Consider the following 12,845-nt stretch of genomic DNA (forward strand, 5'->3'; position numbering starts at 1 on the left):
TTTGTCCCCATGTGCAGTTGCAAACCATAGTCTGGCTTTTTTTATGGCGGTTTTGGAGCAGTGGCTTCTTCCCTTTTCAGGTTATGTCAATATAGGTCCAGCAGCTTCACAAGGTGCTTTGTTGTTGTTCTGGGATTGATTTGCACTTTTCGCACCAAAGTACGTCCATCTCTAGTTGACAGAATGCGTCTCCTTCCTGAGCGGTAAGACAGCTGCTGGTCCCATGGTGTTTATACTTGTGTACTATTGTTTGTACAGATGAATGTAGTACCTTCAGGCCTTTGGAAATTGCTCCCAAGGATGAACCAGACTTATGGAGGTCTACAATTTTTTCTGAGGTCTTGGCTGATTTCTTTTGATTTTCCCATGATGTCAAGCAAAGAGGCACTGAGTTTGAAGGTAGGCCTTGAAATACATCCACAGGTACACCTCCAATTGACTAAAATGATGTCAATTAGCCTATCAGAAGCTTCTAAAGCCATAATTTTCAGGAATTGTCCAAGCTGTTTAAAGGCACAGTCAACTTAGTGTATGTAAACTTCTGACCCCCTGGATTTGTGATACAGTGAAATAATCTGTCTGTAAACAATTGTTGGAAAAATGACTTGTGTCATGCACAAAGTAGATGTCCTCACGACTTGCCAGAACTATAGTTTGTTAACAAGACATTTGTGGAGTGGTTGAAAAACAAGTTTTAATGACTCCACAACCTATGTTAACTTCCGACTTTACATTTGCAAAAATGTCTAAAAACCTGTTTTTGCTTTGCCATTATGGGGTACTGTGTGTAGATTGATGAGTGAAAAAATAGATTTGAATCCATTGTAGAATAAGGCTGTAAAGTAACAAAATGTGGAAAAAGTCAAGGGGTCTGAATACTTTCCGAATGCCCTGTATTAACATTCTGATTATATATCATTTTTAAATGGTCTGAGAAGAACAACAATGGCAGGGCAATTCAATAATAACCAATATGCAGTGATAATGTATTGAGCCTACTGCACAAACCTCATTGCTACAGTACTGTTTTTAGTAGGTTAATGTTGCATAGGCTTACAGCTTTTTAAGTCATGTTAAAAAAATAAAAAAAAATCTGCCTCCATTTTGATTCAGAAAGTGATCTCCGCTCAGAAAAGGTTTGACCACTTTTTTACAGGAATATGATTCTGAATACATAAAGGACACCTCCCCCATTGGCATTCCTATCTCTTTTATATATGTATTTTATAGATGTATTTCTACCACTGTATCATCAAAGGAATTATCTAAGTGAGTTTCTGAGATAGCCAGTATATGAATGTTATCTGATGTTAGTAAGTTATTGATTTCATGAACCTTGTTTCTCAGGCTACATATGTTCATGGGCTATTTTTAACCTTTTCTGGGTTGCTTTTCTGGGTGGCTATGAAAGCACATATGAAAGCATCACTGAGTGTATGGCTACATTCCAAAATCCATACCAGCCTACCACTTATAATACATGCCCAACACAATCCTTAATTTGGAGTGGTATGATAGTAGAGTAGATATTTGAACCCAGCCCATGTCGACAGCGGCAGGATATAATGTACTCACCAGGAACTTGTCCTGGTGCTTGGACCTGAGCATGGCAGTCACCTCCTTGAGGTTGAGACGGTAGCGCTGCTCGTCCAGCAGAGGGGGGAAGAACACGGAGATGATCCTCTCAGTGATGTAGGTCAGGTCAAAGTCATAGTGGCCCTCCATGACTCTTTCCATCACACGGTCCACACTGAAACTCCTGACCAGAGGGAAAACGCAAGGGGTTATGAGGTGGTCTACAGATGGATGTTGTGTTACTCCATTGAGCTCCAAAACAGAAACACTGAAACCTTTCATTTGCAGCCTCCCTTACATTACTCAGCGTTTCCCAAACTAGGGGTCGCGACCCCATGTGGTGTTGCCTGATTTGAAAATGGGGTCGAGAGAAAAACAGGAGGAAGTGTAGTTGGATAATGAGAGGAGGTGTAGAATGACAAATAAAAAGAGGGAATGAAGGAGGAGTGATAAAAAGAGAGAGACTGGGAAAGAGAAGAAGAGAATGAAGAGGAGATAGGAGGAGTCAATGTGAAATCCTCCTCTTAATCATCCAGTACCTCCTCCTTTTCATCATCCTCCTCTTCCTTCTTCTCTTCCTCCTCCGGAGAGAGACATGTTAAATAATCAATTTAATTAGGTTATCATAGGGAGCTGTGTTACCTGGGGAGGGTGGTCCTCTGTTTGGTGTAAGTCAGAGACTTTGTGGAACCCTGAAGACAGAGAGAAATTAAATTAGAACCATTTCTCACACTCATGAGAAGAACAGCATGAACATTCACTTGTGGAGGGGAAGTGAGAAAAATGTGTCTGGAAAAGTCTTCTCACCAGGTGTTGGACGTGTCGGGATGGAGCTGTCCCTCTGCGCTGCTGTAGGCAACAAGGGGAGATATATGGTGATTCAACAAACAGGCTTCCTTCCTGAAGGCCCACCTATACTACTTATTGTAGCAACCTGACTTCTAGACAACACTCTCATCCAAGAACAAACCAAGCCCACTCTACTAGCCAAGGAAAAGAGGGGCATCTGCCATTTTCCAACAGCACTGCAGATTTATGGATGGCTACAGCTTGTTGTTTATATCATAAAGTGAAGGAATGAAGGACTATTTAAAGAGTGAGAGACAGAGGGGTCAACTTACCAGATCAGATGGAGCTGGGATGCATGCTGTGGTCACCTGAAACACAACAACAGACCATTTTTCCAACGAGAAACATAATCGAACCAAAACATACAGTCAAAACATACAGTCAAAACATACAGTCAAAACCTACAGTCAAAACCTACAGTCAAAACCTACAGTCAAAACATACACATTACACGTTCCGAGGCTTTCCGCTGTCTGTTTTTTTTCTTCTCGTATTTTTCTCCAGGAAAGAGGGAAGGGAGTGGTGAGGCTGGCGAGGCCGGGGAAGATGGGCCAGAGGAAATGCTCCCTCAGACAGACGGAGAGATAAAGAAAGAGAGAAAAACACATCCAAGCCAGATACGAGAGCCCTGTCATCCCATGTAGACATGATTACAGTAGAAATACCAGGACAAGGGAAGTATGGTATGCAAGTCCCAACATTCTCTGGGGGCGCTTGGTGGGACGGTCTGAGAAAAACCAGAGGTTGCATAATTTATCTTGCTAACCCACTCCATTTTGGTGTCACTCACACAATGGCACAGTTGGTAGCCAGGGAGCATGTGCACATAATCATGTTGGTCATGTTCACACTGATTCATAAAAACACAAAGCACTACAAAGTACAACTAATATGCTGGTGAAAAGCATTTATTAGAAACATTTGCTTTGACAACACTACAGCCTTTGCTGTCTCGTACGCACTCAGGCACGCATGCACACACACACACACACACACACACACACACAATGTAATTTCCCATGTGCAATGGTCTGTAGATCGTGAACCCAGACCTATGTTCCGGAGCAAGTGGAAGGAAGCACTGGTAGATTTTAGGTAGGGTTGAGGACCACAGTCATGCTTACGTAAAGGCCAAGCACACTGCGGGCCAGAGTATGTCCTAGCATTTCCACTCCCCAACCCTGTTACGCCTGTTTGTTTGGACACAGGAAAGGGCAAAGGCTTGTATATCTCATTGTGTACAGAGGGAAGTTACAGACCCCTTGGGTGGGAGTATGTTTGTGTTTGAGTGTGTGTGAGCCAGATATAGCTAGTGTGCTTGTGTGCGTTTCTAAGAAAATGTGTGGGCCTCAGACCTCTCCTCCTCATACAGTAGGTGGCTATAGGCAAAGCAGGGTGGTGTCAACAGACAATGTGCTGTAATGAGACACATGACTACATCACAGAGCTTGTTTCTGATTGATTACAATGAAGTTCATGGAACCACCACTGCTTTATTCTGCCAAGCAGTGGAACAATTCGTCCCCATGACGGATAATACTTCTGTTCTTTAAGAATCATAGCAGATCTTATCTTCTGTCCTGACTGCCAGTTGGGCTTGTGAAACTGCGACCACATAACTATGAAAACAATAACAAGAACCATGTTAAAAGGATGCATTAGGGTACTGCTGCTAACACAAGAACAACATGGCATTGCATTGTTTGCTGTTTGGGGTTTTAGGCTGGGTTTCTGTATAGCACTTTGTGACATCTGCTGATGTAAAAAAAAAAGGGCTTCATAAATACATTTGATTGATTGATTGATGGCCAGAAGGTGAACCAGACAGCACACTGTCCACTCTCTTTCTGTCCAACTGTCCCTCTCCTCTGCCTCTAATCAATTCTCTCCGGCGACATCCTCTCTTTCCCTCGTTCTCTTCCAAACTGACTCTCTCCCTCTCTCTAACATTTTCTTTCTCCAATAATCCCTCTATCTCCTCTATTTTCCCCTCTCACTCCCTGTCAAACTTTCCCTCTCTCCAGCAGCATTCACCCTCTCTCTCTCTCTCCCGGCCTGCTGTCCTCCCCTCTCAGAGCGAGCGATGGGGCCTGCAGCAGGGGAGCATTACGCCAGAACAAACACACCAGATTCCATCTCCTGGGCCAACACTTACGCACGCGCTTCCTGCAAGTGCTCTCCCCCTCCCCTCTCCCTCACTCCCGCTCTCCCTCCATGTACCTCTCCCACTATATCACTCTCCAAACAGGCCCAGCTGGTAAGGCTCATGATGCTAACCCCTCTCTGCCTCTTCTAGATGGGCCACTGGTTCAACCAATGTCCTTGATCCATTAAAGCCAGGGACCATGGCTAATGCACTCACTGTGAATGCATCTCTTCAGTGCTATGCAAGACTAGCTATGGGAGAGAGGACTGATGATGAGGTAGCCTTACTGGTATGTTATACGTATGAGTAAGTGAGTGTGTGGGTATAGGGGAAATCCTAGAGTGCATAAGAGAACAAAGGGGTCTGCTTCATGTCCACTGACACCGAAAGGTGTTTTTGTAAGTGGAGTACAGGGTAAATAGACTGGATAACAGGGGAGGTGGCAGGGAGGAGTAATGGGGATACGGACATCATGTAAACAATATCATTAGTGAGCAGAACTGGGGCTAATTGGACTTCATCAACTTTGATTCTGCCCCACCCCAATGATAATTCATTCAGCCTTTCTCTGTCAAGTCTGATTCATGTTTTGTTCAAGAGTTGAGTCTCTCATCAGTCTCTTTTATTCCATCAAGCCTATCACTAAACAGAATTCAAAAACAGTTTTTGAAAACTGAAAATGAGCATGCTAAGGCTCATGGAAACTTCACTGGATTTGTACACTTTGTATCCGCCATAACTCTGTGGTAACCCTGTTCCACATTGAGTCACAAAACCTCATGACATATCAAAACAGACTGCGGTCTAATAGAGTGGTGATTGAAACCCACATGGCAGGAATTTCACAACAATATTCTGGTTGTCTAATCACCAGCCCCAACCATCTGGTTCTTCTCAGCTTTCAATTAGCATAGGAGAAAATCACACACAGAAATGGCATTTCTATGACTTCACTGACATGGTATGCACAAAGAGTGTACAAAGCATTAGGAACACCTCAGAAAAGCCTCAATTCATCGGGAATGACGTCGAAAGCGTTCCACTGGGATGCTCCCCCATGTTGACTCCAATGTTTCCCACAGTTGTGTCAAGTTGGTTGGCTGTTGCGTGTGAAAAACAGCAGTGTTGCAGCTCCTGTCACACTCACTGGCATCTACTACCATACCCCGTTCAAAGGGAGTTACATTTTTTTGTCTTGCCCATTCCGCCTCTGAATGGCAAACATACACAATCCATGTCTTAATTGTCTCAAAGCATAAAAATCCTCCTTAACCTGTCTCCTTCCCTTCATCTACACTGATTGAAGTGGATTTAACAAGTGGCATCAATAAGGGATCATACCTTTCACCTGGATTCACCTGGTCAGTCTATGTCATGGAAAGAGCACACTCAGTGTATTTGTCCTTTGTCTTACTGTATGTAACCAATTGTTGTCTTGACATAGCATTTGTCCAAGACAATTATATTTGATGCTTATTAGCCAATTGCTTCCCCTGTGAGACAGCCAATCAGAGGGCAGTGATGAAAGGGAAGCCAATCAGAATTGAAAGCTGATGCCAGATGGCCTTGTGCTTTCATCACAAAGGGTATTTTCAGAGGGCTGGTGATGTCATAGTGCCCAACAGGCATGAGGCTGGTTAGTGTCCCTCAGGCAGCTGTCCATTCTCATAGACCCTCCTGATATAGAAGATAGTGGGGTGTGACTAAGGTCAAAGGTTCAAGTCCCAGTGGAGGTACCTGACTGTATATCTCTGAGCTAGGTTTCATTATTCAAACACCCCATCCCCAACCCCCATTCAATCATTTTTACTACGCTGGTATGAGGAGTCTGAAGCAGACCTAATGCCCCTTAATCATTGCAAGGTGTGCTGTCTCTGAGAGTCCCTGAAAGTGAATCATGCGAGAAAACCAGCTAACGTTGGGGGCCTCGAAAGCCAGGACTGGGATACACTGCTGTAGGGAATGATCTCTTTATCCATCTGGCTTAAACTCTGTCCATTATATTTGTCTCCCTCTCTATCTTTCTTCCCGTCTCTCTCTTTCCCTAATTCCTTCCCTTCCGTGCTCTCTTACTTCGTCTCTTTCTCCCTCTCTTTACTTTTTCCTTCATTTCCCCCCTATTTTCTCATCTCTCTTTCTCTTCATCTCTCTGTATCTCCCTCTCCCTATCACTCTCTCTCTCTCTCTCTCGCTCGCTCCATCTCTCTCACCAAACAGCTGAGGGTGGGTACAGAACAGAACAGAACAGATAGGACAGAGGTCACATGTGTCCCTTTGGTATCTGTAATTACTGTGTGGGACTCCCAGTCATAGAGCCAGAGTCAACAGTGACCACAACAACCCCCCTCCTCTCCTCCTCCCCCCCGCCTCCTCCAAGTGCAAGAAGTATTCAAAGAGCAATGCTGGGCAAAAATAAACAGTGGTAAATAAACAGATTCGAAAAAATCAGCAAGGCAAGATTGTGAGAGATCAACACTGGAAAAATCCCCTGTGAACCAACCAACATGAGCCATTTTTATATCGTGTCTCAATGGTTTCCTCTTCCTCCCTGTTCTCTCTGTTTTTTTAAATTGGGTTCGTCCTGACCATTCTAGCTAGAGCTAGTCTCTTTGCTGTCCCACTAATATTGCTGAAATCTGAACAGATACATTCCTCAGATGGCGATGTCTCTTTCTCTTTCTCTAGTTCTAAGAGAAATGTTTTGTGGTAAGGAGTCATTGCCCCATGTACACAGCAACAAACTGTGTACAAATCAATGCATGTATGTATCTACAAATGGCAATAACCTGGATGTAATGACTACTGAATATGACACCAGACACATTACCATGGTCTGCCCTGTAGTGGAGAAAGTGGAAAGACATTCTTGGGATGATAGGGAGACTTTGCAGCCTTCAGCGTTGTGCAGTCAGAATAGAGCAAAACAGTGGCCAATTAGCCTGGCTTATTTCCCCTCTACCAAAGGTCATCTGGCAGAGTCCCAGACCTGTTAAGCCAACTGTCACGCTTATGGTTTTAACGCTGATCAGCATCACACTGACTCACTCACTAGTCTGCCCACATTCACAACAAGCCACGCTATCTACCCCGGCAATTACCATGACTCTGTGACGGGGTGGCGACTCAGAGTCCCTAACGATGATGATGAGACACATTCATTCTATTTCTATTCTACACTTCCTGTAGTACATTTCTATATAAACTAATTAAGAGATAAATATATAACAACTGGATTTTAATAAGATTATTTACCAGTGACACATCCCTAGTAATGATTACCAGGAAGATTTTTTCCGTTATTATGAGCTCGGGTCTGACAGGAAATAGAAGATGAGCAGAGAGGATGCTGGGTCAGCTCTGTGTTGTTGACAGGGTTAGAAAAACAGTAGAGGTTAACCGGATCTACAGGCCATCCTCTTACAGTTGTCTGCTGTTCCTCCACCACTTCCTATCTACACTACTGTGCCCCCCCCCACACACACACACCTTCAACTGATTTCCCGTAAATTACAACCAATATCCAGCTGGGCGGGGGTTGCTATTCCTCCCGAAAAAGCGGAAATGTCTCTTCCTGCCTTATTGGGTAGCACATCATGGGCAACATTCCCTGACCCTTAATCCTGGACCCCTCCCCTAACCCTGGTCCCCCTTCGCTCCCTGTGGACCACATGTTCCACTCCAGCTCACAGATAAGGAGGAACTGTTCTCTCTACAGAGAACAAGCAGAAATTAAACACTGTTTTGGCATATTGATGTATTTTTGACGTGGGATCGCTCATGAAAGACAAGAGATGAGCCAGCTGTAGGTTGTTGACGTCGTGGTTGGATGACTAACCGCAACTCCACAAGACAAGTACAAGAGTAGAAGCCATAGGGAGAAGCACACAGACTATTCTTTTTTCTAGTCCCCCTCTTTTCCAGGAAATGCTTTATTCTGGGAAGAGGAGACCAGGGGTTTTTCCCAAGGGAGCATTGACAGTAACTTAAAGGGACAGTTTGTCACCAGGCTCATGGCAACACTTGTCTGTAAAAGGTTGTAAATTCAGTCATAATGAGAGCACAATGGTTCACAGATGGCTAGTGAATTAGGATGTCTCCAGATGCATGGTAGAAACTACGTGACATAAACTCTTAAATGAGGAACTGAGTTGTTACATACAGTACCCTACTCAGACATTTAGGGTTAACGTGAAGATCAGCCAAAGGTCTTGTTCAGAGGTGGAAGTAACAAATTACAAATACTCTTGTTACTGTAATTGAGTTGCTTTTCCAAGTAGTTACTTTTTTTTTTTTTTTTTTCAAAGTCAGTAACTGTACTTTTACTTACACTGTAAATATGTTTTGAAGTATTGTACTCTGCTACCTTTTTAAAACCATCTGTTACAGAGCACAATTTTGTAGGCTATACATAACTGTAGATCATAATGGCACGGAAAGTTTGCGGAGCCATAAAACTGCTCATGTTGTTGTGACCAATCAAGTGACCAATCAAATGACCAATCAAATCAAATTTCACACATCACGCCAAAACAGGCCAATCAAATCAAATCAAACATTATTTGTCACATGTGTCGAATACAACAAGTGTAGACCTTACCGTGAAATGCTTACTTTACAAGCCCTTAACCAACAGTGCAGTTCAAGAAAGAGTTAAGAAAAGATTTACCAAAAAACGAATGAAAAAAATAAATAAAAAGTAACACAATAGAATAACAATAACGAGGCTATATACAGGGGGTACCGGTACCGAGTCAATGTGTGGGGGTACAGGTTAGTCGAGGTAATTTGTACATGGAGGTAGGGGTGAAGTGACTATGCATAGATAATAAACAGCGAGTAACAGCAGTGTACAAAACAAATGGAGGGGGGAGGGGTGTTAATGTAAACAGTCCGATGGCCATTTGATTAATTGTTCAGGAGTCTTATGGCTTGGAGGTAGAAGCTGTTAAGGAGCCTTTTGGTCCTAGACTTGGTGCACCGGTACCGCTTGCCGTGCAATAGCAAAAAAAAACTGTCTTTGACCTGGGTGACTGGAGTCTCTTACAATTTTCTGGGCCTTCCTCTGACAACGCCTGGTATATAGATCCTGGATGGCAGGAACTTTGGCCCCAGTGATGTACTGGGCCGTACGCACTACCCTCTGTAGAGCCTTACAGTCAGATGCTGAGCAGTTGCCATACCAGGCGGTGATGCTACCGGTCAAGATGCTCTCGATGGTGCAGCTGTAGAACTTTTTGAGTATCTGGGGTCCCCAGAGGAAATTATTTTTTTATCAAAGAGGTGTGTGTGAAAAAACAATGGAGACAGAGGAGACTGAGGAGATGAGACAATCCAGACACAGACAGACCCAGTGTTAAAGGCGAGGAGGAAAATCCCTGGCCTAAACTCAGTGACCAGTTCTCCTTTAAGCACAGGAGAGGCGAGAGTGTAATCATGCAATGCAAGCTTTGCTTACCCAGGATGATGGAGGTGGCTGCTAATTTAGCTAGTTAGCTACATGGCTAACCACCATCCAATGATGATAGCCGTTATTGTGCCTAGCACGTCATTGTCACTACGTGTGGTGGTGGCTGTGCCCAGTGGGACCTAGGAATTTTAGATACAGTGGGGAGAACAAGTATTTCATACACTGCCGATTTTGCAGGTTTTCCTACTTACAAAGCATGTAGAGGTCTGTAATGTTTTATCATAGGTACACTTCAATGTTGAGAGACGGAATCTAAAACAAAAAACCAGAAAATCACATTGTATGATTTTTAAGTAATTTGCATTTTATTGCATGACATAAGTATTTGATCACCTACCAACCAGTAAGAATTCCAGCTCTCACAGACCTGTTAGTTTTTCTTTAAGAAGCCCACCTGTTCTCCACTCATTACCTGTATTAAATGCACCTGTTTGAACTCGTTACCTGTATAAAAGACACCTGTCCACACACTCAATCAAACAGACTCCAACCTCTCCACAATGGCCAAGACTAGAGAGCTGTGTAAGGACATCAGGGATAAAATTGTAGACCTGCACAAGGCTGGGATGGGCTACAGGACAATAGGCATACGACTTGGTGAGAAGGCAACAACTGTTGGCGCAATTATTAGAAAATGGAAGAAGCTCAAAATGACGGTCAATCACCCTCGGTCTGGGGCTCCATGCAAGATCTCACCTCGTGGGGCATCAATGATCATGAGGAAGGTGAGGGATCAGCCCTGAACTACACGGCATGACCTGGTCAATGACCTGAAGAGAGCTGGGACCACAGTCTCAAAGAAAACCATTAGTAACACACTACGCCGTCATGGATTAAAATCCTGCAGCGCACGCAAGGTCCCCCTGCTCAAGCCAGCGCATGTCCAGGCCCTTCTGAAGTTTGCCAATGACCATCTGGATGATCCAGAGGAGAAGTTCATGTGGTCTGATGAGACAAAAATAGAGCTTTTTGGTCTAAACTCCACTCGCCGTGTTTGGAGGAAGAAGAAGGATGAGTACAACCCCAAGAACACCATCCCAACCGTGAAGCATGGAGATGGAAACATTCTTTGGAGATGCTTTTCTGCAAAGGGGACAGGACGACTGCACCGTATTGAAGGGAGGATGGATGGGGCCATGTATCGCGAGATCTTGGCCAATAACCTCCTTCCCTCGGTAAGAGCATTGAAGATGGGTCATGGCTGGGTCTTCCAGCATGTCAACGACCCGAAACACACAGCCAAGAGTGGCTCCGTAAGAAGCATCTCAAGGTCCTGGAGTGGCCTAGCCAGTCTCCAGACCTGAACCCAATAGAACATCTTTGGAGGGAGCTGAAAGTCCGTATTGCCCAGCGACAGCCCCAAAACCTGAAGGACCTGGAGAAGGTCTGTATGGAGGAGTGGGCCAAAATCCCTGCTGCAGCGTGTTCAAACCTGGTCAAGAACTACAGGAAACGTATGATCTCTGTAATTGCAAACAAAGGTTTCTGTACCAAATATTAAGTTATGTTTTTCTGATGTATCAAATACTTATGTCATACAATAAAATGCAAATGAATGACTTAAAAATCATACAATGTGATTTTCTGGATTTTTGTTTTAGATTCCGTCTCTCACAGTTGAAGTGTACCTATGATAAAAAAAATTACAGACCTCTACATGCTTTGTAAGTAGGAAAACCTGCAAAATCGGCAGTGTATCAAATACTTGTTCTCCCCACTGTATGTACTTTCTCTGTGTAAATTTGGATAACATAAAAGCCAGACTCTGTAGCTAAGTCTCATAGAATGGGTCAAATTGCATTCTTCTTTTAGCTAGCTACTTACTGTACACTACCAAGAAAATGGTAAAAAAAAAAAACATAGTTGTGAGGCTTAATATACTGAACAAAAATATAAACGCAACATGCAACAATTTCAAAGATTTTACTGAGTTACAGTTCATATAAGGAAATCAGTCAAATTAAATAAATAAATTAGGTCCTAATCTATGGATTTCACATGACTGAGAAAACAGATATGCATCTGTTGGTCACAGATACCTTAAAAAAAGGTAGGGGAGTGGATCAGAAAACCGGTCAGTATCTGGTGTGACCACCATTTGCCTCATGCAGCACAACACATCTCCTTCGTATAGAGTTGTTGACTGGGTCCTGTGGACACCTGTTGTCCCACTCCTCTTCAATGGCTGTGCGAAGTTGCTGGATATTGGCGGGAACTGGAACACACTGTTGTACACCTCAATCCAGAACATGCCCAATGGGTGACATGTCTGCTGAGTATGCAGGCCATGGAAGAACTGGGACATTCCAGGAATTGTGTACAGATGCTTGAGACATGGGGCCATGCATTATCATGCTAAAACATGAGGTGATGGCGGTGGATAAATGGCACGACAATGGGCCTCAGGATCTCGTCACTGTATCTCTGTGCATTCAAATTGCCATCGATAAAATGCAATTGTGTTCGTTGTCCGTAGCTTATTCCTGCCCATACCATAACCACACCGCCACCGTGGGGCACTCTGATGTTTGCTGATGTTCACAACGTTGACATCAGCAAACCGCTCACCCACACGACGCCATGCACACTGTCTGCCATCTGCCTGGTACAGTTGAAACCGTGATTCATCTGTGAAGAGCACACTTCTCCAGCGTGCCAGTGGCCATCAAAGATGAGCATTTGCCACCTGAAGTTGGCTACGATGGCGAACTGCAGTCAAGTCAAGACCCTGGTGAGGACGACGAGCACACATATGAGCTGCACTGAAACTTTTTCTGTGCAGACATTCTTTGGTTGTGCAAATCCACA

General features: G+C 43.9%; 1 protein-coding gene across 4 annotated transcripts in view; it reads right to left on the bottom strand.

The window, feature by feature from the left end:
• The window catches only part of tns2a (tensin 2a), a 53,466-nt gene that overhangs the window by 26,002 nt on the left and 14,619 nt on the right, over positions 1-12,845 (bottom strand). For all 4 annotated transcript variants that reach the window (XM_036946788.1, XM_036946787.1, XM_036946789.1 and 1 more), the window contains exons 4-7: positions 2,697-2,732; positions 2,383-2,424; positions 2,218-2,267; positions 1,576-1,759 (exon numbers count right to left, since the gene is read on the bottom strand). In XM_036946788.1, coding sequence (XP_036802683.1) covers positions 1,576-1,759; positions 2,218-2,267; positions 2,383-2,424; positions 2,697-2,732 — 312 coding nt within the window. The remainder of the gene's footprint in view (positions 1-1,575; positions 1,760-2,217; positions 2,268-2,382; positions 2,425-2,696; positions 2,733-12,845) is intronic.

Source organism: Oncorhynchus mykiss, chromosome 16 (genome assembly GCF_013265735.2).
Source record: "Oncorhynchus mykiss isolate Arlee chromosome 16, USDA_OmykA_1.1, whole genome shotgun sequence".
NCBI lineage: Eukaryota > Metazoa > Chordata > Actinopteri > Salmoniformes > Salmonidae > Oncorhynchus > Oncorhynchus mykiss.